Below are 26,817 nucleotides of genomic sequence, written 5' to 3' on the forward strand. Positions count from 1 at the left end.
CAACAGCATTTACCTGAAACATTCAAACTTTACGCTGACCTTCCAGGTTATCTAGCTAGTCCCAGCCCCTCTAGTACCATCCCAACCAATTTTTCCTCCACCCTCAGCAGGCCTGACTTGGTATTGGTTTCTAATGATTCCATTTGTTTGTTCGAATTGACAGTACCGGAAAATACTGACATATTCAAATCTCTGCTACGTAACTATTATTTTGCAATCAATAGCTAACATTATTTATTATATTATATCTGTGTATATTCTTCTGTTTGTGAAGTATTCACAGCAAAATTAAATAATAATAATAATAATACCAACTAATACCCAGCAACATCTTCTTGCTGCTAGAGCTAGAAAGGAAGATCGATATAGCTCCTTGCAATATGACCTCCAGCTTTCTGGGTTAGGCCCCTATTCGGTGATTATTAGTTTCTCATCCAGCCTTTCTAATTATTATGATGCGGGCGGGAGGGTATTACCATTATGCCATTATTTTATAATATTAACACACTTATGTACAGACCTTGTCCAAATTGTCTTTCTTTCTTACTACAAACATTTCCTTTACCAGCTGATTCTACTTTTCGTGATCACCAACTGTTTTTCGACAGTCAACTGAAAGCCTGCTTTGATGAAGTCGATAGAGCACGATTGCAACTGGCACTGCAGCAATTTGCTAAGGAAAACAACAGTTCTCCTGGTGATATATAGTGCATTGTAGTGTTCATCAACAAAAATTGTAACAGTTTGGTATCACGTGTTCTTCTGAGCATGCGCAGAGTAAATAATGGCTTACCATGCGGTAGCTTAAGGAGGATGCGGGCGGTGGATGAGAAACTAATAATCACCAAATAGGGGCCTTAACTGTCAATCTTGTTCCCATTGAAATTGGTTGTTTAGGCCACTTTTTGTCAGAAACAATTGCTCAAATGGCTACTGCTTGTGAAGTGCCAAAGAAAACCGTAAAATCCTTGTTTGAGCAGGCAGCTCGCATTGCTGTGTCCTGTTCTTACAGCGGAATTTTTAATTCTAGAGCCTCCCCGGGCTGGGATCTTTTAGACCACCTTAGGTAAACTTTAAGTATTACATATATGTAGATATAGTTTTTTTTGGTGTATTGTAATTTAATTTACTTTTAGTTAATGTAAGTCTTGCCAGGGCTCCTGTACTGATCCATCAGCACATGGTACCCCTGTGTCTAGGCCCCTGTATGCTTGTAATGTATATTTTGTCTTAATCATTAAGACGTTTATTCTCTCTCACTCAGGTCCAGTATAGGTCAATCGACTCCGAGATCGACTCGTTCGCTGAGTATTCAGCACAGAACACTGAAGCATGATTGATTGTGGGAAGCCTAAAGCAGCGTAGCTAGTATACTGCTAATCACCCCGTATTCCAATACCGTACACTACTCTAGCGCTCGTATGGACCGATAGTCCAAACTAAGGCACCATGTACCTTTGGACTATTTATCCATATAGATACCTTAGGTTAGACTAAGAGCCTTTTTCGATCTTTGACGGTGACTTAGCAACGATATTTTCGATTGTGGATTGGAAACTTTTGCCCTTGACTGTTGACTTGGCACGATTTGGGTGGCCTTGACCTTTGACTTAGACTTTGACCGCGGTCGCAGATCTACCTACTGTGAGTGCCTGTGTGTCGCCCCCTTGCTATGGCTGACGACAAGACCAACAGTTCACCACGCGTGGTTGTAACCAGCGTATTAGCAAGACTGGAAGAAAAGGAGAAAATACTGAATGCTAATCGTGACTTGATTGTTAAACACTTGGACGCTGAAGACATTTTAGATCAGCTCATCCAGGAGGGTTTGATGGGACGGGATGCCGCTCAACGGATGCAATTACTGGGGACAAGTGATGTAGACAAAAACAGAATTATAGTAAAACAGTTGACTACCGCTGGACCAGGCGCCCTAGAAAAGTTCCGTGAGATTTTGAGGGCCAACAGAAGACAGAGTTTTTTAGCAGACCAACTTGAAAGAGGTGAAAACCTAAACTGTTTTTAACTCGTAAAGGTGTTAGCATAAGTCGAAAATTACACATTTCAATATTAAGGTGGTGCTGAACCAATTAGTCTAAGTCCAGCCGCACAAAACAATTTGTTTCAACTCACGCGCTTAATGAGCTATTTTACGTAGCCCAAACACTTAATCTATGCCTAAAAAGCTGTTGTGATATCCTGTGTTGCTCCTAGGTTGGTCTGGCAGCTCTTCTAGCGACCTCAAAATCCGCCAAATGCTGATATTGATGCATTTTGCCGATATCAACCAATTTACACCATGCTATAGAAATCTTGCACTCCAAATGTGATTCTTTGCCTCTCTAAAGTCTTACTGCGTTAGTTGTATTCATCCGTAGGGTGGCTATGGCGGCTCTATTATTGAGGTCAAAATCCATCAAAAACTCCGATATCTCCAATTTTCACCAGTTTTAGGAACTTTACAAGTCAAATGTGCTGGTCCACCTCTCTCATTCTTGCTGGAACCTTCCATCGCCTTCATCTGTGTAGGCAACTTTCTTCAGCCCTGCTTATTTTGTTTCACTGATTCCGCTGAAGAACGACAATGAAAAACCAGTAGAAACTATATATTAACTCATTAGCACCTTACACGTCAATTGTGGTTTTTAAAGTAATCATTTGTACTTCGGTATTCATTTGTAAACATGTAGTGTGCAATATTTACAGCTAAACTAGAGTTTTTTAATATTTCTGCTGGTTTTTCTTCGTCATTCTTTCGTGGCATCAATGAAATAAGCAGTAAGTGATATTATGGTTGTGCCTAATTGGTGTGCCAAGAGACTGAGGAAAGCTGCGTATATAAACAAAGGTGATGGAAGGGTCCAGCAAGAATGAGAGAGGCAGACTAGCATATGGGTCATTCCATGTCAAATCAATCAGGAATTTAGGGTCATCTCTCAGATTTTGACGAAACTTGGTATGTTTGTAATGCCTGTAGCGCTTATCACTCATGTAAATTTTTAGCTCCATACACCATATAGTTTCTGATTTACAACCACAAATATTTTGAATATTTCATGAAAAATTGGTCCATCTGTAGATACAAAATCAATCGTAACTTCACACTGTGTAAATATTTTTAAACTCAATTTTCACTGATGGAAGACTGTTGATTGACCTTACCAGTGATCCCTAAATTATGGGATATCTACTTAATTATGATTTGAAAGTACTTTATTGTAAACTTTAATCCTTTATATTTCAAAAAATGCTGCTTGAAATTCTTCGAATATCATGAGTGGGTCATGGTCTATATTTGATGAAATTTTTGTGGTGGGACCACAATGGGCTCGAGATATAATGAATTATGTTGTATGCAGTGGAATTTTGTAGTCTATTATCGCTGTATGAGAGTGTACACCTCCAATAGCCACTCACAACAAGGCCATGACAAGTTTGTCTTACAGAGTAAAAGTGTCTAGGTACATGCAGTGCAACCTGTATTAGTGACCACCTGTATTGAAAGACCACCTATCTGCAGTTTATCTAATTGGATATTAATGTACAGCACCAAAACATTAACCTTTTCCAAAAATGGTCCTTATTAGACAGGTGGACTTTAAATGAGATCACCATGCATCCATAAACACGTGAATGTTGTACCATCCCTTCGAAAATACTTTAAGTCAAATCCCGCCATAGTGCACTTACACACTTAGCCCCATTCATGCAGTGGCGATTCTAGACCTGACCTAGAGGGGGGACCAAGTAGGGAACAGCATGACTATTGTTGTATGGCTGTAGAATTTCAGGAGGGAAGCTGCAGGATTTTCGCAATTATAAGACTTGAAAACAGCCTAAAATTTATGCAAAAAAACATTTAAAATGCTAAAAATAACAATGCCAATCTATACTCCCAAGATTTTTAAATGGTTATTTTTCAGCAGGGGCCCCCCCTTAGAATCGCCTATGGCCCCACTCCACACACTATTCAAATTACGTACATGGCTGCATAGGTACAACAGACCTCCTCGAAAAGGATACACGGACACCTTATGTGTTCATGATCTCACTTTATAATTCTACATACAATTGGACCCAAGACAAGCCTGTGGTTTCTCAAAAAAACAACACTATCTATGGTCCAAGGAATACACTGTATCAGGGACAGAGAAGGGAAAATTGAGTTGGTCAGGCCACAGTGTATGTTGAAATTGCTACTATATACATGGTGCTGCCAATAAGAGAGGAATTGCTGCACAGTCTGCTAAATGTTAAACATGAGCATTCTAGGGGGGTCTGGGGGCATGCCCCCACAGGAAATTGTTGAAAATTAGACACTCAAATATGCAATTTTAGTGATATTTCACTGCTAGCTAGCTAAATAAATGTGCTCAAGCCTATCTGTTGCTTCTCAGACTTTCTATACTAGGTACTAGGTAGGTAGGTAGTTAATTGCAGACCTGACATACAGGGGACAGCATGAAACTTGCTATATGGCTCTATTAGAAGTTCAAGGGGGTCTTGGCGGTGCAACCCCCAGGAGCTGCAGAATTTTTGCATTTTAAAGGCTTGAAAATGCCTGCTAAATTTTGAAGTAAAACTAACTTGCAGCTTGCAACTTTTCCCCAAATTTCACAGGGAACCCATACAGCTTGCATGGCCCCCTTATAGAATAGCCTATAATTAATTTATTATTTACAGCTAGCTGCATATACAGTGAATTCACACAGCTACAATAAAAAGGCTACACAGCTACAAAAATGTCATGGAATGAAGTGAACGGATCATCACGTAAATATACTAGAAGACAGTCACATAAGAACAATCATTATTCGAAAATGATGCGATGTGGGGTGAGATTGAGAGTTTGCTCAGTATCTCAACAGGACAAGTGGGTAGTTGAAGAGGAGTGATTTTTTTCTTATCATAATTATAAAAGATAATAATATAAATCAGTAATAAAAGAAAACTAAATGTATGGGTGTACAGCTTCCTGCCGCAGAATGAGGCACCTAGTTTGTCACTGCCAGCTCTTCTCCCAGTAAAAGAAGCCAAGAGTGACAAGCCAAGAAATGCTAATGATTATTTTATGAGGACTGAATTGTGATATGAGTGTGCTGGTTTAGAATCAAAGAAGGCACCTGCTGTACACCTGATAAATGCAACTGTCAGTACATGTGATACATAGAACCCACAAGGGTCAACGTGTGTACCTCCTGCATGACTATGTACATACATGAATTTATGACTTGATCTTCAAAGTGGTCATGAATGTAAAGTAATTTAGTAATTAATTTCACACATTCAGATGTAAGTAATGCATGTATACGGCAAATCCCCTGACCATAATAATAAAGTGCTCATATCACAGAAGCCACAGAAGTATCTTGGTCTATATATATTATTGTACCACTAGAGTGGGATTATAAACAGGCATCCTGGTTATCAAGGTGTCCTGGTATCCTTTTAGTTCTGTTGTACGTACCTATGCAGCCACATACGCAACTTAAATAGGGCTAAGTCCACTACAGTGGGATTCAACTCAATAAAGAATGTATTTCAAAAGAGATGATGGAACATTCACATGATATGTTATATGGACACATGGTGGTTAGATCTGTAATTTAAAGTCCACCTGTCTAATAAGGACCATTTTTGGATTTGCTAGAAAAAGTTGATGCTTTAGTGCTATGCAATAAATATCCAATTAAAAAACTGCAGCACATAGATGTTCTTTCAATACAGGTGGTCACTAATACAGGTTGCACTGTACCTAGACACCTTTACTCTGTAAGACAAACTTGTCATGGCCTTGTGAGTAGTTATTGGAGGTGTACACTCACATACAGCAATAATAGACTACAAAATTCCACTGCATACATCAACATAATTCATTATATCTCGAGCCCATTGTGGTCCCACCACAAAAATTTCATCAAACATAGACCATGATCCACTCATTATTCATTAAAAAATTCAAAGAATTTCAAGCAGCATTTTTTGAAATATTAAAGTTTAAAATAAAGTACTTTCAAACCATAATTAAGTAGATAACCCATAATTTAGGGATCACTGGAAAGGTCAATCAACAGTATTCCATCAGTGAATATTGAGTTTAAAAATATTTACACAGTGTGAAGTTACAATTGATTTTGTATCTACAGATGAACCAATTTTTCATGAAATATTCAAAATATTTGAGGTCATAAATCAGAAACTATGTGGTGTATGGGGCTAAAAATTTGCACAAGTGATAAGCACCACAGGTACTACAAACACACCAAGTTTTGTCAAAATCTGAGAGGTGACCCTAAATTCCAGGCTGATTTGACATGGAATGACCCATATTTGACTTGTAAAACTGGTGAAAATTGGCGAAATAGACATTTTGACAGATGTTGACCTTGATAAGAGAGTCGCCAGAACCACCCTATAGATAAATACAACTAAATAAGGATGCAGTAAGACTTTAAAGAGGCAAATCATCCCATTTGGTGTGCAAGATTTCTATAACGCAGTGTAAATTGGTCAACATCAGCAAAATTCATCAATATTGGCATTTGCAGATTTTGAGGTCATAGAAGAGCTGCCAGACCAACCCTGTGAATGAAGGCAATTGACCATGGGTCTTGCAAGCATTTTGAGAAGCAAACTAGCACATCTGGCTTGCAAAAGTTCCTCTAACTGGATAAAATCAGCATTTTGACGAATTTTTGACAGCCGTCAAGCTCAGCCAGATGGCAAACAATTTTGGAATTCGATGATATTTGGTGTGGTAGTAGCTGAACCCGTGCCAGAGCAGTTTGACCTGGGAGGGTTACTTTGGCATCACTGCTGTGTGCTCCAGTAGCATCAAAACTTTTTCCAGTCCAAAATTTTGTTTTCACGATGCTGCGGCTATAAATCGCTTCAAACAATGCAGCCACTGATGGTTTTGGTTTAGTAAGAAAGGTTGAGAGAGTGTATAAAGACATTTCCTTGAAGATATAGCAAAAAATCTAGTAATTTGTAAACATATTAGCCGATTTGCGCAACAAGACATTAATGAAAAATAGCCACAATCTGGCATTTTATAAGTGGTAGCTACCTAGCCTAGCATTTGTGTGTAATTTGGTAGTTGATTCTTGGAGGTTGAAATTTCACGTTGCGGACCCCAGCTAAAAGTTTTAAAGTGTGAATAACATTAGGTGTATCAACTACAGTAGCTGGGCAGTCTGCAGACAAAAGTGTTTTTGGTTGTTGTACACCTATAGCTAGCCCATTGTGAAAGGCATCTTCAAGAACTTGCTTCATGCATTTTTCAAGCTGGCACGAATAAACCACCTCAAAAGGGGAAGCATACCTACTGGGAAGGTTTAAACTGGTTCTGTGCAACCTTCATTTCTCACAGGCTGCTTTTAGCATTAGCTAGGGTTACCAATGTAAAAAAATCAACATCTTCAAAATACTTTGCTAACTGCTGTTACATGTTGGACTAAATCTCACTTGGACACAGCTGCAGTGGTGGTAAATTCTATTGCCTTCTTTGGGTTGAAGTATATATCTGCAAATCACAGGACTACTAGCTGTAACTCCTGGAAAAGTTGATCTTAATACTGCACTTCAACCTTTCTCTGTGAGCAAACCTTCACCAAAAAGTATTGGTGGTTTGATTGGTGAAGCATGATTGCCGTCACTGCATCATTTAGACAGGATTTTGGGATCCAAAAGCAGATTTTCGTTCATGAAGACCAAAGAAATGATAGCCAAAACTTCCTCACACCACAATAGTAGTCACCCATCAGCAAAGAAGTCATGTATCAAGCATGGTTAAATTCTGAGCTTGCTATTCATCTGGGCGATCCCAGTATTATTGCCCAAAGCAATACCTTTTTCTCATCACTTGCTCACTCAACAACTTAAATCATAATTCTTGGTGTAATACAACATCGAAATCCATAGCATATAACTAGCACCAAGAGTTCTGTCGACATTTGTTGTAAAAAATATAAATCAATAGACGTTTATTCACATAACATCAGGCTCATGTGATTTCTATTCTTACGGTGATTTAACACTTGGTCTTGCACTTGTCTTGTCTAATGGTTTCAACAGCCATAACTTGACATTTATCAACATGAATTCGGCCTATATACTATTAGCCATAGCCATACTCAATCATGTGAGTCCAAAGTTGTTTGGATAAACGCCTATTGGTTTATTTTTACAGGTTCTAGCAACAAAACTCTTAGTACTAGTTATATGTTGTGGATCTTGAAGTTATTTTACACCGAAAATTAGGATTTTAAGTTGTGAGAGCAAGTGATGAGAAAAGGGTGCCGTTTTGTGTGAGTTTTGCAGCCCAATACTGGATGGTTAGCAAGCTCAGAATTTAACCATACTTGGTATGTGACTTCTTTGCTGATGGGTGACTACTACTGTGGTATGAGGAAGTTTTGGCTATCATTCCTTTGGTCTTCGTGGATGAAAAATCGTTTTTTGTCAACTTTTTGATCCCAAAAAAAATCTGAATGATGCAGCAATGGCAATCATGCTTCACCAATCAAATCACAGATACTTTTTGGTGAAGATTTGCTCTCAGAGACAGGTTGAAGTGCAGTATTATGATAAAAATCATTGTTTCTGGGAGTTACAGTTTGTAATCTCATGATTTGCAGATATTTTGGTGATTTCCATCCCAAGAAGGCAGTAGAGGGAATTTGTGATTTGCGCATACTCAATATACAGAACATAAATAAAAGCGCCCAAAATTGAATGTATAAAATTCATGAGGTGACTGAACAAAGCATGAATATCAGGTACTCTTATGTATTAACAAAGGTTTAGAATTGGTTGCTAATGTTTTTAAAGGCTTTCTAGTGAGATATTTAGTGAGAAAATTCTTTAAGAGGGTGGTTTTGCTTATGCCCATGCCTGATACAGACATTTATTTAATTGGCATAACAGCCTTACTGTTAAAGCGTTGGAACTCAAACTTCTGACACAACATTGCTATGAACTGGTTAACAGCAATGATCTGGTTAGCAACAAGTCGTGTTTAATTACAAAATCCGGCTGCTTGTTCAGTAGAAATCTCAACTTTAATATCACTGTACTATTGCAATGGTGATAGTGGAAGTCAAGGTTTATACTGAACAAACAGCCCGATTTTGTAATTGAGTTGTTAACCAGTTCACAACAATGTTGTGTCGAAGTTTGAGCTCTGAAGCTTTAGCAGTAAAACTGTTATTATCAGGCATGGCATAAGTAAAACCACCTTCTTAATGAATTATCTTAAATATCTCACTAGAAAGCCTTTTAAAACATTAAAAACTAACTCTAAGCCTTTGTTAATACATAAGAGTACCTGATAGAGCTGCTTTTTCATGTTTTGTCCATTGAGTGCTAAGTTTTGTACGTCTAGTGTTGTAAATTTTCGTGACGCATGAAGAAATGGTAAATATGTTCCCCTATAGAATATACCACCACTGCAGCTTTATTCAAGTGAGAGTTAGTCCAACAGTTAGCAGATTATTTTGATTTTTTACATTGGTAACCCTACATAAGCCATTTAGTTCACGTGGGTGTGGAAAAGCAAACTAAAATACAAACATGCAGACTTCTGGTTTGGACAGTTCAATCATAGATACAGTTATAAAGTATTGCCTGCCTGCCTGCCTGCCTGCCTGCCTGCCTGCCTGCCTGCCTGCCTGCCTGCCTGCCTGCCTGCCTGCCTGCCTGCCTGCCTGCCTGCCTGCCTGCCTGCCTGCCTGCCTGCCTGCCTGCCTGCCTGCCTGCCTGCCTGCCTGCCTGCCTGCCTGCCTGCCTGCCTGCCTGCCTGCCTGCCTGCCTGCCTGCCTGCCTGCCTGCCTGCCTGCCTGCCTGCCTGCCTGCCTGCCTGCCTGCCTGCCTGCCTGCCCCACTGTATCTACGGTTTAATAGAGCAGCCATTTGGCCTCCTTGGGTATCAACAGAGGCAGATCCAGGAGCTGGCAAGGGGAGGGGCACAAACAAACTAGTGGTTGGGGAGAGCCAGATAATCCTGTTTAAAAAAACAGTTGCTACATTTTTGAAGCAGCAAAAAATCACCTCTTAGTAGTGCCTCACAGTTGATTGTTGCCATTATGGCCTTTGTAGATGGCTGTGAAGTCATAAAAGCTGTTTGCAAGGCTCAGAATGCCTTAAACCACAGTAACATGATAATTATTTTTAGATGCGTTTAGTGCGCACGAAGGTGTTGGGTGACAATTTCACAGTTAGTTTAATTTTAGTTTGCTTTAATTTTAGGTAAATGCAAGTAAAATGTGCATATTTTCATGAGTTTTATAAACTGACCTTGGCCTGAGACAAAGTTTAGTATTTTAATCTGAAGTATGGCTGGCTCCTCCACAAGATGGGGAGGGGATTTGCTCCAAATGCCCCATCCCGGATCCGCCATTGATCAAGTTGTAAGTAAATCATACCAGTTCACTGCAGGTTAATGAGCGAAACCACAAAGCCTATATTGTTTGCTACTTCTCAAACACCATGTAGTATCATAATAGGAACCACAAAAGTTTGGGCGTGGCACATAAAAAAACATCACCCAAAAACCAGCCTCATCTTTCCCTGACGACAATGAGGCAGTATTGGTTAGCTAAAACTAAGCGCAAGCAAACCTTCAGATTGACCCGAAACGCTTTCAACAAGTTGCTACGGAATTTTTTAATAAATTTATTAAATGGAATTTTTAAATAAATTTATTAAATGGAATTTTCTACTGATGCCTTCAGACAAGTGTAACTCAATAGCGGATAAGGCTACGGGCTTGATTTTTTCACTGTTTGACATCACTTCAGCCGGATTCATGCCTTTTGGCATACCGCAGTATGTACAATGCATTCTTCATGGACTTACTAGTGTCCTCCTTTGTGTCCCATTCATCTTGGCTAACAGCAAAAGGTGTCAATTTGGCAGTAGCACGTGATGGCTTCCCTTCGTATAACAGAAATCATCCGTATACTCATCAAAGTGGCTACTTTGATTGCAGAGGTGCTTTCGAACAGTTCTTGATTTGTTATGCTGTTGAACCTAGCTGACAACGGAGCATAATTTAAAAAAAATTCTATGATGTCATCAATCCAAAAGATAACATAACTACAACTAAAACAAAAATTAGCTACCCTAGTAACAAGTGCAATTACGAGAGGGGCTTGGAGAAGGAAAAATCAGTGTGCAATCCCCAGTATCTTAGTATCATTCGAGCATTACTTGTCCATAACGAGACTGAAAGTTGTTGCAACACATTTTTCTGGGCTTGTTTGGTTGCTGGCAGTCATATGATCAGCGATGGTATGGAGAGTTCGAAGAGTGAAGGGTGACCAAACACCAAAGATTTCTACTACCAGAGGCACCCTGCCTAGATGCCTCTGATCTTTAGCTAACTCCCCAGCTGCAGCAGCAACCCCAGCACTAGAAGCGCAATGGATACTTCACTTTTGAAATGATAGTTGGTAGCTGGGGCATGCGGCACCTTTTCTTTTGATGTGGTATGCATGGGTTCACCAGTCATAATAATTTTATTTTACAAAAAAATGTTAACAAACAAGTACACAAAAGAATTTGGAATTTTCAACTAGAGTAGGGGCCATGGCACATCGATAAAAAGTACTGAAACAAACTGGAGTATTGCACGATATATCCCTACTGTGCTCAAGATACCATAAGGAAGAGCATGCACAATAGGGATATAACACTTTTAATGTTGTGCACTACTCCATTTCAGTACATTTTATCGATGTGCTAAGACCCCTACTCTAGTTGAAAATTCCAAATTCTTTTGTGTACTTGTGTATTATTGAACAGCAGTACTTCATTCAATGACCAATGATCTGAACAGTTTGCTCATTCTAATTAATTACTGACTAGGGAATTACTCTATCACTTTAAGGTCTCTGGGACATCCAACTACCAGATAGCAACCTGTAACAGAAGTATGTAGTTTACAATTATTCTGAAATCATCATTATAGGCACTAACACTATAATTTTGCTCATAGTTCGAGGCTTGCTTGTTTGATTTTGGCACTCAGGGAGAACAAATATTCAAACCATGTCCACCCTATCAGCGAACATGTCACAATCATCTGGTCACCCCCACTCACACACTGGCGTCCACCGAATAGAGAAGAATTGTCTTTAGTGATGATTATTTCCAATATAGCTATGCTGAGTCAACTTGACTGGCAATCATTGGAGAGGCAAAGATGATTCGATGTTATATTTCATAAAATTGTTAATTAGTACTTAGATATTCCTTGTGATTTTCACCCGTAGTAGTAGCAGGAAATTCCTACACTTACCTTCAAAAAATTGACACTTTCATGTACACTTTTCCCAAGAGCAATCTGACTATCATTTACCCAATCACTTGTGGATACTGACAATGTTGATGCTTTTAAATCTCTATTGCTTAATGTTTAGTTTGTTAACCAATCATGTACACCATACCCGTGATTGAGGTGTGTACATTATACAGTAATAAGTGTATGCGTTGTAGTTGGTGAGAAGTTGTTAAAATAATTGTGATTTTGTTCGATTTGTGTCAGTCACTGGAGCACTTTATCAATAGGAACTGCTAATGGAAACTATTGTAAATGCTGTATTGCTTGTAATCACAGTCCTTTATCTGTTGCCTAGCCCATTCAGTTGATGTAGGTAGATTACTTACATATAAATGTTCTCTGTAGGTTATTATTCAACCACCACCAAGCCTACCAGTAAATCTGCAACTATGAAATGCTTGATAGATGTCACAGTTATAAACCGAGTGCAGACCAGGTACCTCAGACAGTTGCCAACTTCCAAAACTGGCTGGCCAAAGCATCATGTGATCCAGTATGTACGACTGGCACTTGTGGAGAAAGAGGATATCACTCTAAAAGATGAAAACTTAAACAAGATCACCCAACTAACACTGCAAGGTGAAGTGGATACAATACTAAAGAGGAAGAAACCACTTAGTGATCTGAGGGACATCTTCCATTACCAGGAACAACCTTGTCCTCGACTAATATTGATAATGGGAGGACCAGGTAAATGCATAATCTTTACTGTTTACTCATCTTTTAAACTGTATAGTTTATATACTGTACATGCCTGGTTACCTGGAATTGATGTGCAAAATAGTATGTGTGAATGGCTGTGTTCACCTATGTGAGCAATAAAGCTTTTAAACAGGCTATAATAATGAACTATATTAAACACCTGACAGTGTTGACATACGGGACCAGCAGGATAACTTTACCTGGCGGTGGTTGTGATATCCAGACCTTCCAGATCTTTCAGTATTTGGTTAAACATAGCTTCCAGATTCAATCTTGTGATAGCTATATTCCAAAAATTTCCAGAAGGATCATCACCCCAGACCCCCCTAGCTGTAAAAGTCTACCTTTGTGTACTCTACACACACTGGTGAGTCTAGTCCTCTCAAGCCCTCTCTTCATTGTTACTATTTGGACATTATAGTTTGAGCCAGCACACTATAATAGCTAGCTGTACCTTAAGCCAAGCAGTACACAAGCAATCCTGTATATTGATGAATTTAGCATATACAAAATTTAGTAATTCGTGAATTGATGTAATCAATTAGCAAAAAACCAAAATTCTAAAATTGCTACATTTAATGTACCGCTAAATTATGGTATTTCAAATATAAAATTAATGGCAAGTATTGATCATGTGTGGCTCATATATTCATATCTTTCCCTTCCTCTTCTTTAAGATGTAAAGAATAAAATTTTAGTTACTGGCTGTACCCTTTGTATGACAACTATACCCTTTATATGACAGCTAGTATTACAACTGTCGGGAATAATGGTGTCATTTCATCATTATTACACTAGATGACTCATAATGCTTTACAAGCATTGTGAGTCACTTAAACAAAGTGGCATCATTTTTCAGTCAAAAGTATTACCAGATTTAATACTGAATAGGCTAAATTAGCAAAAAAATTCTGTGGGGGCATGCCCCCAGACTGCCCTAGATAGAGTATGCACATGCATGCTAAATGTGCTTTGCACAATATACCATCTAATCCAAAACAGCCAAGCTGTAAAAAAAAAGAGTGCGGCCCTCAAAAAGGCTATGGTGAAAAAAGATGTGAAATCCAAGGTGGCGGCCAAGAAATGGCTATGATGGTATAATGGTAAAAATTTTAATAACGACAATTCAGGTGAATTTTGTGCCGCTTGGTCTTGGCACAAAATTCACCTGAATTGTCGTTATTAAAATTTTTACCATTAACCTACCATCACAGCCATTTCTTGGCCGCCACCTTGGATTTCACATCTTTTTTCGCCATAGCCTTTTTGAGGGCTGCACTCTTTTTTTTTACAGCTTGGCTGTTTTGGATTAGATTTCATTTCTTTTTGTATTTGTATACCCCAAAGCCGGCCTATGGCCGGCTTTGGGACTTTTTAAACCTACCTTTTTTTCTTTACCACAGGAAGAAGAAAAGATGAAGCAGATGTACTTTAAATATTTCTGATTTTATCAGTAAATGTACAAATTATATGTATAGTACATATATTTATTACAGAACTCTCCCTGGTGGTGGTTTCTTTGTAACTGAACACTCTACAAGGTGACTTCTTCTAGCTGCTCTCTCGCTGAACGATCTACAAGGTAACTTCTTCTAGCTGATCTCTCTACAGGGTGATTTGTTTGTAGCTGAATTCTGTAGAGGTGATTTGTTTGCAGCTGAGCTCTTTACAGAATGGTTTCTTTGTAGCTGAACTCTCTACAAGGTAACTTCTTCTAACTGATCTATCTACAGGGCAATTTGTTTGTGGCTGAATTTTCTACAGGGTGATTTCTTTGCAGCTGAACTCTCTACATGGTGGTTTCTTTGTAGTTGAACTCTCTACAAGGTAATTTCTTCCAGCTGATCTCTCTACAGGGAGATTTGTTTGTAGCTGAACTCTCTACAGGTGATTTGTTTGCAGCTGAAAAGGTAACTTCTTCTAGCTTAACTCTCTACGTGGTGGTTTCTTTGTAGCTGAACTCTCAGTCTCTACAAGGTGACTTCTTCTAGCTAATCTTACTACAGGGTGATTTGTTTGTAGCTGATTTTTTACAGGGTGATTTGTTTGCAGCTGAGCTCTTTACAATGATTTCTTTGTAGCTGAACTCACTACAAGGTAACTTCTTCTAACTGATCTTTCTACAGGGTGATTTGTTTGTAGCTGAACTATCTACAAGGTAATTTCTTCTAACTGATCTCTCTACAGGGTGGTTTGTTTGTAGCTGAATTCTGTACAGGTGATTTGTTTGCAGCTGAGCTCTTTACAGAATGGTTTCTTTGTAGCTGAACTCTCTACAAGGTAACTTCTTCTAACTGATCTCTCTACAGGGAGATTTGTTTGTAGCTGAACTCTCTACATAATGGTTTCTTTGTAGCTGAACTCTCTATAAGGTAACTTCTTCTAGCTGAACTCTCTACATGGTGGTTTCTTTATAGCTGAACTCTCTACAAGGTGACTTCTTCTAGCTGATCTTACTACAGGGTGATTTGTTTGTAGCTGATTTTTTTACAGGGTGATTTGTTTGCAGCTGAACTCTCTACATGGTGGTTTCTTTGTAGCTGAACTCTCCACAAGGTGACTTCTTCTAGCTGATCTTTCTACAGGGTGATTTGTTTGTAGCTGAACTATCTACAAGATAACTTCTTCTAGCTGATCTCTCTACAGGGTGATTTGTTTGTAGCTGAATTCTGTATAGGTGATTTGTTTGTAGCTGAGCTCTTTACAGAATGGTTTCTTTGTAGCTGAACTCTCTACAAGGTAATTTCTTCTAGCTGATGTCTCTACAGGGTCACTAGTTTGTAGCTGAATTCTCTACATGGTGGTTTCTTTGTAACTGAACTCTCTACAAGGTAACTTCTTCTAGCTGATCTTTCTACAGGGTGATTTGTTTGTAGCTGAATTCTGTAGAGGTGATTTGTTTGCAGCTGAGCTCTTTACAGAATGGTTTCTTTGTAGCTGAACTCTCTACAAGGTAATTTCTTCTAGCTGATGTCTCTACAGGGTCACTAGTTTGTAGCTGAATTCTCTACATGGTGGTTTCTTTGTAACTGAACTCTCTACAAGGTAACTTCTTCTAGCTGATCTTTCTACAGGGTGATTTGTTTGTAGCTGAATTCTGTAGAGGTGATTTGTTTGCAGCTGAGCTCTTTACAGAATGGTTTCTTTGTAGCTGAACTCTCTACAAGGTAATTTCTTCTAGCTGATGTCTCTACAGGGTCACTAGTTTGTAGCTGAACTCTCTACATTGTGGTTTCTTTGTAACTGAACTCTCTACAAGATAACTTCTTCTAGCTGATCTCCCTACAGGGAGATTTGTTTGTAGCTGAACTCTCTACATGGTGGTTTCTTTGTAGCTGAACTCTACAAGGTGATTTCTTCTAGCTGAACTATCTCTTTCCATAGTTGCATGAACTCCCTACAAGGTAACTTCTTCTAGCTGATCTCTCTACAGGGAGATTTATTTGTAGCTGAACTCTCTACATGGTGGTTTCTTTGTAGCTGAACTCTACAAGGTGATTTCTTCTAGCTGAACTATCTCTTTCCATAGTTGCATGAACTCCCTACAAGGTAACTTCTTCTAGCTGATCTCTCTACAGGGTGAATTGTTTGTAGCTGATTTCTCTACAGGGTGACTTGGGGTCTCTATACAGGTTACTTGTTTCTAGCTGATCTCTTGAATTCTCTTCAGGTGACTGCTCTATTAGGATGACTGCTCTATTAGAGTATCTCGATCTCGCACTTGCTGCACCAAGTTGGATTTCGTGTTATAACTCCGTGGCTTTAAGTCTGATTCTTCTACACCATTGAAGAGCCTTTCTAAGATGATTACTCCATCTGTACAACGATTTTCAAAGCATTACCCCAAGCGGTTTATCTGGTAGACCTGGAAAGCAGTCGTTTTTTTCTTAGCTAATCTCGATTGCGTAATTGTTACACACTGTTGGTTTTTTCGTTGTATCTTCCTGGTTTTTACCTCGATTTCTTTCAAACCACAAAAGGTTTGAGGTTCAATAGTTAACCTATTCACCCACCAATTTTCAGCTTCTTCCCTTACGCGGTTTACCCTGTAGGCGTGACAACATATTGGTGTTATTTTTCGTGAATAATCGCTCATAACTCTTTGCCTGTTTATCGTATTCCAGCCAAAGTTGGTACCGAGATGCGCCTTTATACCCCCCCCCCCTTTTGTGTGCCAAATTTCAAGGCAATCGGATATGGCGTTCGCGTTTTATAGCAGTTTTTGTAAGTGTGCAAAAAAAGGAAGAAAAATAAGAAGAAAAAAACGAAGAAACTAAGCCAATTTTTGAAGTCGCATATCTCGGGAATGCTTGAAGTGACTTTGCTCAAATTTGGAATGTGGAGTGCTGAAGTTGGAGGGCGTGTCCACAGCCAATATCGTCTTGTTTCATCAAGGCAGTACAGAGCTACGGAGGTGCGAAAATTGTGTTTTCGTTCTTCCTGTTAATATACTCACAGTTGTTGCGCGCCGGCTTCTTGGGCCGCACGACACACTACCATGTGTCTTGATACTGTAGCTAGTTGTATCAACCAGTTGTCGCTTTTCTTAGCAAACTAGCCATTATAAATGCCCCTGTTAGCACACCCCCTCCCCTTCTGAAATCCTAGATCTGCCCTTGGATTTCTACTAGGATTATAGGAGGAACTACACTAGATGCACATTTTCAAGCAAACCACATGACACTAGATTTATTGACATAAAGTTTCATTCTGCCTAATGCAATCCATGCCTGGATCTCTGCAGGTCAGAATGCAATCTTTCTTTCGCAACTTCATGATTTTCACAATGTAGTATGGAATTCCACCCTTTACAGGAGACCAATACGACATCATGTCTTTATGTCAGACACACTGTATACGATGAGAAAGATAATTGGTGAACCAGGTCAATTTGACGATCGTCTAAGTTTGAGAAGTACCGATAAAGCCATAAACTTGAGCTTGTTTGATGATAGTCTAAGGTTGAGAAGTGCCGATAAAGCCATAAACTTGAGCTTAAAGTTAGTCAGCTAACACTACAGCATTGCAAAAAGAAATCCTGTATTTTAGTTGTTATAAGGTTTCTGTAGTAGCTATAATTATGAGGATGTAGTAATGGCTGAGAAGAACTTGGTACCCTTAGAAATTTATCAAGCTGGGTGGATGACAATCTGTGGAATACAGGTGTATAAAGTGGTCATGGGCATGCAGAAGGACTCGGTAAGCATCACTGCATACTTTTTTGGCCTAAAAGTGGATAAATTTTGTCTGAGTTCAGTGATTGATAAGAAGCCTACTGAGTGTTGTTTCATGGACAGGTCTACTTTCTAAGGTGGTTTTTGTGACTGCTTTATTAGGGGTTTGCAGAAATTCCACTGTAATCCCTATTATGAACCACTACCTTAGTTCATCATGTTGGCCACGGTTTTGTGCAACATTGTATAAGTGCCAGCAGCTGAAACTGCTATGACACCTCACCTAATAGGTAGAAAGACACTTCACAGTTCACCCGATCATACAATACAGTAGTACTGGGATTATGGAGTTATGGGCTTTCTTACCCTTTAAGATCACTCGAAAACAGCCTTCAAAGCAGCTTGGCAGTATTGGTTAAGCATAACCAAGTCCGAAAATGCCTTCATAGTAACCCCAAACTCTTCCAAACTACTTCTATGAAACTTTAAGATTTTTCTGTTTAACAGCATTTTCTACTGAATAACTATAGCCAAGCATGACTCGACAATGCATAAGGCTATGGGCTTGATGTTTTCACTATTCAATGTCACCTGAGACTTGCCCTTTCGCCAAAAACAGTACTTGCAATACACACTTACCTTTGTCCTCCTTTTTGTCCCAGTTCTTTTTGCTGACAACACAAGGTGTCAATTTGTGGTAGCACAGTATGGCTTCCCTGTGGCTGTGGTGGTAGCTATTAAGTTTATCACCTGTATTTTCCATAGTGATTATAGAGATACTTCTCGTGCTGTTCTTCATTTGTATCATTGAGTAACGGGCAGAACATAGCTGAGAAAAAAGCATAATGGTCACTGCACTTTTCAGTAATGGATTGTTGGGGCACACGTTCAGACACAAAATTAATTTTATGACATGCCTGGAGCCATTCTTTCTTTAATGCGGTGTGCGCGGGTTCATTAGTTATAACTATGTTAAACAAACAAGTAGAAGGAAAAATTAGAAATTTTAAGTTGGATTAGAGATCAAAGTGTAAAAAAGTAGTGAAACAAGGAAATAGCAAATAGTAGTGAAACAAGAGAGAGGTTGCCTAAGTATACCTGCAGATATATATATATATATATATACTTAATCCCTGACCAGGGAGTATATCTGCAGGTATAGGCAACCTCTCTCTTGTTTCACTACTTTTTGCTATTTCCTTGTTTCACTACTTTTTTTACACTTTGATCTCTAATCCAACTTAAAATTTCTAATTTTTCCTTCTACTTGTTTGTTTAACATAGTTATAACTAATGAGCCCGCGCACACCGCATGAAACAAGAGAGAGATTGCCTAAGTATACCTGCAGATATATATATATATATATATACTTAATCCCTGACCAGGGAGTATATCTGCAGGTATAGGCAACCTCTCTCTTGTTTCACTACTTTTTGCTATTTCCTTGTTTCGCTACTTTTTTACACTTTGATCTCTAATCCAACTTAAAATTTCTAATTTTTCCTTCTATTTGTTCTATTATGCAAAAGTCAATCATGAGGCTACAGCACAACACCAAACATCACCAATACATTCAGCAAGTGATCTCAAAGCAGCCAATCACGATCACAAAAGCTAACATGGTGGCCACAACTCTAGTTTACAGGACTATGATTTAAGATGGTAGTAGTGTATATAACTACTTTGTATATTTATGTAGTTATATATACATTACTAGTCTGATTCCATCTTAAGTTGTAGTCCACCTTCCACACAAGCCATTTATTCCAAACCATTATTTCAATTGTGGCAGCCAGTTTTTGCTTTGCCACTAGCTAGCATCGAGTTTGCCATCACAGATAGTAAGAATTACTAGATGGAATGCCACACTTATGATAAGCACTTCTTGGATGTAAGCAACGATTTTCTGTGAAAGAAATAGGTATTTAGTTTTAGTTTATCCTGTAGTGCTATCTGAACTTAACAGTGAGTGATCTAGTGAGTTAGTTTCAGTAGAAAATATGTGTGTAACTGCAGATTTTGTAATTCTATAGCAACTTGTTAGGATTGTTTCAAAGATCTTAGTGAAACAAATAAATCATAGTGTTTAGCTGGTGATTTTCTTGGTAAGAAATTACAATCCTTATAGGTGGTCCCTACTATACATTACTGCTGTACTGTATAATTACACGTGTCTGTGCAAACTGAATGCTTTGCTGTTTATGCAGGTATAGGTAAGACGACACTTGCCAATGAAATCTGTGTGAGATGGGCTAGAGAGAAATTTCTGACAAAGGATTTTGATATTGTAATCTTGATTCCATTGAGGTCTCTTCAACAAAGATCACTGGAAGAAACAATGATGGAACATATTGGAGAAGAAGCTTTTGAGCAGTTAAAGAAGTCAGGAGGTTTTAGATGTCTGATAATACTGGAAGGATTAGATGAATTGGCACCTGAACGTCAAATTCTTGATAGCTTTTTTGTGCGCCTGGTCAAAAATTGTACTGTTCTAGAGGAAGCAACTGTTCTGATAACCTCTAGGCCTCATGCCTGTGAAAAACTAGATTGTGGTAGAAGAATAGAAGTGGTGGGGTTTGGTGAAGAAGAAATTAAGGAGTTTTTACAAAAATATTTTTCTAATGATCCTCAATGTGCTAATGAGTTCCTTCAACAACTCAAAGATTATCCACACATCTACAGCTTGTGCTATGTTCCTATGAATCTAGTAATGATTGCAGATATATTTCAAGTGAACCAGAGGAGGCTTCCATCTACCCTGACCAAAGTGTATCAATTATTTATTGTAATGACCCTACAAAGGCAAATTAGAAAGCACAATGATGAGGGGGCTGTGTCTTCTTTAGCTGTGGAAGAAGCAGCAACTAATGTTCCACCTGAAAGTGTTGAAATCTTTTTACGCATGTTAGAAGGTATCCCCAGAGAAACAGTTGTGACTGTGTACTTGTTGAGCAAGTTAGCTTATTGTGCTTTCTTTGACTGGTACAGCAATAGGGAAGAGAAAATGGGAATGTTTAAAAAGAAGTGGAAAGATCCGAAAATTATATTCACAGTCAAAGATCTCCTCCATTGTGGCATAGAGGTAAAGACAGCTGACTGGGATGGCTATGGTCTGTTGAAAGCTACACATATTCACCAATTACCTGCTGATACATGCACTTACAACTTTGCACATTTGACCATCCAAGAATTCTTGTGTGCTCTTTACATTTCAACATTACCACAACAGAAACAGCCTGCTGTATTTAAGGGGTACTTTCATGAATACCCCAATCCTTTTATTTACTTGTGTGGTCTAACAAAGCTATCATCACACACTATATACCAACATGTCTATTCCAAGTTGTCATCAGGTAGTACTGACGTTGTGACTGCAGCGAAATGTATTTATGAATCTCAAAAAACTGGCTCACTGTGGTCAGCATTACCTTTCACTTTGTCCATGAACAATAGGAATTTAGTTCCTTACGAATGTTTGTGTGTCTCCTACGTGCTGTCATCGTATCCAGTTTCACAGTTGAGCATGAGATGTTGTCACATTGGAGATAAAGGAGCTAAACTGTTAATGAAGTACTTCAATAAGAACTCCACTGGGCAGCTACTACAAGTTCTTAATGTTAGTTTAAACTACCTCACCATTGATGGGTTTACACACATAATGAGGATCGTAAGTAAAAGTAAGTTGATCATGTGTTGGTCACATAGTACTAGAAATGACAGTCGACCATTGGCCATTTTCCAACTAAAATCCAGTTTGGTCGGACAAATTTTCAGTGGCTAGCTAGCCTACAAAAAAGTTTCCATATTTATAAAATGGCCAACTAATTTTTGATTGTTATACCATATAACGGGAATGATTCACGGAAGAAACATTCACGAATTTTGCAATTTTACATTTGTGAATATTTTCTTGCAAGACTTCCTACAATAAAAAAATTTAACCTGAAAAGGTTGTACCTTTAATGGGCTAATACTAGCACTGAATCTCCAACCTTCCTCGCACAATTCATGCCTTAGTTTATACAACATTCGTATATTATTATTATTATTGTGATTTTGCTGCTGAAAGACATGGATACAAACTGGGGGGTTGGTATAAAACTAAACTAGACTATAAAATACAGCAGCTGGTGTGCTGATAAGAGCTATCAGCACCCAATTATAAGTTAAGATTACAAGGGAGCAACCAAAAATTACAAGTAAACTAATTAATTAACAAAGGGGTAATTGGGGTGGAACTACACCTATGACAAGGACATACAACATGATAAGTACAATAATTATTGTCATCAAAGTTTGAAGTGAAAATGGCCCAGAAGATGTTGTTTAACTGTTTCTTTAGTGTTGCTATAGATAGATCTAGATTTAAAGGTGGCAGTACATTCCATAAACATGGTAAACGGTTAAAATAAAAGTGGCGGGAGGTGCTATATTTCGTATAATTATGAACTAGCTTGGAATGGGTTGATGATCTTGTAGAACTGTTGCTGTTAAAATGGACCCACTTGGAGATGTCAAAGTGTAAAGATGGATTCTTGATGGATTTAATAAAAAATAATAAGTCATTTAGTTCGTAAGTAAACATGAGGGGAAGCATCGACAACTTTAATAGTCTAGTTTTATAGGATGAAGTATAATCATTAAGAATGTACTTTGTGGCTCTCCGCTGAACCCTTTCCAAAAGCTGGATATCTTGAACAAGATTGGGTCGCCAGATTTGGGAGCAGTACATAAGTTGAGAACGCACCAAGGAGATGTATAATTGTTTCTTTGTCAAGGTACAGTTGGTTGTAAAACTACGACGGGTTAAGTCTAGCTGTTTGTAGGCTCTGGACACAACCATATTACAATGAGCAGACCAGGAGAGGTCAGTAGATATCATGATCCCAAGGTCTTTAATCAGTTCTGTCGATTCAATATTGTTATTGTTGAGGGAGTACTGAGCTGTACTATTATTGTTGCACCAAAAGTGTAAAACAGCACATTTGGAGCAATTAAATGATAAATTATGCAACACGGACCAGTTGCTGGCTATGTTAAGGTCCTCTTGTATAATGTTGAAGTCTTCAGCAGTCTTAGCTGTATGTATACACTTGGTGTCGTCAGCAAATAAAAAGGGCAGTAATTCTTTTAATAGCGAAGGAAAATCATTGATGTAAAGAATGAACAAAAGACTATACCAAGTGTGCATAGCTACTCACCTTGCAACTAGCTAGCTAAACTGCTATGACACTACAATGAGGCACACGAACAGAGATGCAAAACTTCTGTGACAGTAGCTAGGTAAGTGACGGTGGAAAGAAACCATTGCTAGCTACTACAGCCAGATGATTCACTGTGCATGGGCGTGTCTTTAGTGCCACCCCCAGTGCCTATCAATTATTGTCATTGTCGTGAGCGTTAATAAAAATTTTAAAAATAAACAATTTTTAAAATAGGTACAAAATAAACACATTAAACTACTTCAACTGCAAAATCGGCGATCTACGCAATGTGTCAGAGTCGAGCATTCCCCAGTCCATAACTAACTGATTGTAGGCGCGCGCCCATTTCCTAAATTATTTCATGCAATAAACTGCAAAAGTTTTCTTGCGAATGAGGAATTAGTAGATCATTCGCGAATGTTTTCTTCTGCAAATCATTCCCGTTACACGGTATATTTTTACCACTAAATTGATGATATACATAATACATGTAATGATGGGGCAAAAATTTGCTGGTGTAAAGACAGTATGTTGTGCTGGATAACTTGCATGTATGTGCTGTTGACTACTTTCAATACAGGTAGTACTTCACTGAGGGTATTAGATGTTGGTCAGAACAATATTGGTGATGCTGGGATGCCACTGATCTTGGAAGGACTACAGCATAGCAAATCACTTGCTAAACTGAGGGTAGACCAATGCAAACTATCTGCAAAAAGTAAGTACAAGCTAGACAAATATTTAATGACTTTACACAGACCTAGGGTGAAGATAGCTAGGGTAGACTTTTAGGACAAACTTCACACAAACAGAATGGGAACTCATACTCTATTGAAAAGAGCGCTAATGGATGAGATGCAGAAAAACTGCTCACTACAAAGCCATCTGGCTATAATAGAGCAGTCACATACTCTTATAGAATATGTGACCTAATTTAGGAAAACCATTAATCTACACACATCAATAGATTGTGAGATATTCAATTTTAAACATTTTAATCCTGTATAACCTGGGAAGGTCAAAAGCTACGAATTTGATTCACCACTAATGCAGCCAACCTTAGTGTTTATTTCACTTAATTCAATCCATAGCAAGCTAGCTATTGATATAACCATGATTTTTGAGCAGCTTTTTTCATGACGATATCAGTAACACAAGCACGTCACCATGGGTGGTGGTGGTTAGGTGATTGATATATGAACAGAAAATGGCCGAGTGGGTCATATGGTGTCTCCACTGAAAATTAAAGAAATGTAAGGCTGTTTATGTCTCTAGTCTCATGTTTCAGCTGGTTAGTGGCATTACAAGGTGCCAGAGCTTTCCCAGTAGCTGGCACATGTCTCTAGAAATCCACTCGTGAAAAGCAGCCTGGACAAATCAGAGGCATGGCTGTGATGTAATTGGTGTGGCTATCTATTCATGGTGAAAAGTGAACTTCACTGGTGTGTGCATAGATCAACAATTATCAAAAATTTGGTCACATTTATATCATTTGTTGTGCATTTTAGAAGTATAGTTCTTGGCTATCACAACCTAAAGGTCCCCAACCTCTCCCTTTGAAATAGTGTCTTCTAGATCTGCTAATGATGTATGCTATCATCCCTACAGGTGCCAGATGTATCAGTGACATTTTGATGAGGATTGATAGTTTACAAGTGCTTGAGTTAGGATGGAACAATATTGGTGATGATGGCATTGCTGCCATAGCTGGAGCTCTTAGCACAAGCAAGATCAGCGAATTAGATGTTTGTAAATGTAGTATTGCTCTTAGTGGTGCAAAATCCCTTGGATCAGCCATACAAAATCATCACACAATCAGAAAGGTGTTAGTACGAGACAATCCCATCACTGTGGAAGGAGCTCACTTAATCTTATGTTCAGCATTAGTCAGCAAGGTGTGTCAGTATGTGTCAATTAATGATGAGTATGAAAGAGACAATGAAGTGAAGAAGTTGGTGGCTAGTCTAGAACATAGGAGAAAGTTTGAGGTATACTGCATGTATGTTTGTTGTATACATGAAAATGTTCTTGTTTGTGTGTAGGAGCAAAGAGAACCCAAAGCTGAATGAAATCGGTAATTTCCCTGTCAATGATGTGTTTGCATTTATCGACATGAATTTGGACTCAAGAACAGAAACTGACTGCATACACTTGTAATTTTATTTTGTATGTGTGCATTGCTGTTCCCATTATATGTGTAATTTTTACCCTATGCATTTATGTATTCATCAAAGCAAAACAATCCGTTATGTGATTATACGCATAATAATCATAGTATCATACCATATAAAAATCCAGAACTTTATGGCTTCCATTAAGGAAATTTTAAATTTACAACGTTTAAATCATAGACCACTTATATACAAATATAATTTTACACTCAACCTTTATCCCTTTCCTTATTATAGTAACCACCTTCAAGTTGACTGCAAATATAATTGAGTTTATATAATACTAGCATTGGTACCTGCTCTATGTGTAGGACCATCTCCACATTAAACATTTTAATGCCACGAAGAGGGACTAAGCATTAAACACCAGCACTGCTAATGAAGCTATGTAGGATACATGGTGATGTCACATTTTTTAAAAAGCATGAGGTTTTCTTATGTCATTAATGATGCAAAACACTAAAGTTTATTGTTTGTGGTTTTGACAGGAATGTAGTTTAATTATTCAGTGCATCTTCCCTACCAGTGACTTCAACGTGCTGTATAGAACAAACGAAACCTTTGCTGCTTTACATGAGAACTAATGCAACAATAATTAATATATTGGGAACCAAGCATAAATATTAGTGTTTGCTGTGTAGCATGTATGTCGATAGTGCTTTAAAGTACATGATCCTTATGCAGTACATAATAATTTATAGTGGAGCATGCATGCAAGGCTAGCTAATTAGTTAAACTGCATGCGAGCTAAGGCAATTGTATACAGTATACCCTACATTACATACAGGTTGTGTACACATGGTACAGTTTCAGTTTCTACATTTTGATGTTTACCTTACCGACTGTCACAAAGAGAAATGAACTTGAGCATAATTTAAAGTCAACACAATTTGCAGTTATAGTTACTGCATGGCAAGCAAAAGTTCAGAACTTGTCCTATGCACTTTCAGTTCTGATGTTGCAGTGACACATATACCTCTTGCCATACAAAAACCCAGTTTTGAAACACCTGCAGTGTAATTGACCAATAAGGTAATGTATGAATCTTTAGAGTGAAAGCATGTAAGCAGGATAGTGAAACAGTTGTGCCGGGTCAGATGCAGTTCCTCGGTGTAAACTATGGATCTGCATGGTTCCAGTATTATCATTTTTCAGATGCACAGTAGTATTTGTTCAATCATGCAAGCTACCTATTACTACAGCAGTATTGAGGTAAGTCTGA

General features: G+C 38.4%; 2 protein-coding genes across 6 annotated transcripts in view; one reads left to right on the plus strand and one right to left on the minus strand.

The window, feature by feature from the left end:
- Positions 1–26,817, minus strand: part of LOC136242697 (trichohyalin-like) — a 51,915-nt gene that overhangs the window by 20,690 nt on the left and 4,408 nt on the right. The gene's annotated exons all lie outside the window — the stretch shown is intronic.
- Positions 1,618–25,676, plus strand: LOC136243407 (uncharacterized). Its single transcript, XM_066034918.1, has 6 exons — positions 1,618–2,003; positions 12,689–13,033; positions 20,941–21,897; positions 24,005–24,142; positions 25,033–25,412; positions 25,467–25,676. Exons 1-6 carry the CDS (start codon positions 1,673–1,675, stop codon positions 25,491–25,493), a joined length of 2,178 nt encoding a protein of 725 aa, XP_065890990.1. The 5' UTR covers positions 1,618–1,672; the 3' UTR covers positions 25,494–25,676.

Source organism: Dysidea avara, chromosome 13, assembly GCF_963678975.1.
Source record: "Dysidea avara chromosome 13, odDysAvar1.4, whole genome shotgun sequence".
NCBI classification, from domain to species: Eukaryota; Metazoa; Porifera; class Demospongiae; order Dictyoceratida; family Dysideidae; genus Dysidea; species Dysidea avara.

Coding starts and splice junctions, on each gene's coding strand:
- LOC136243407 (XM_066034918.1), top strand. CDS start 1,673: ATGGCTGACGACAAGACCAACAGTTCACCACGCGTGGTTGTAACCAGC. Junction 21,898..24,004: donor AATGAGGATCGTAAGTAAAA/GTAAGTTGATCA, acceptor CTTTCAATACAG/GTAGTACTTCACTGAGGGTA. Junction 25,413..25,466: donor AACATAGGAGAAAGTTTGAG/GTATACTGCATG, acceptor GTTTGTGTGTAG/GAGCAAAGAGAACCCAAAGC.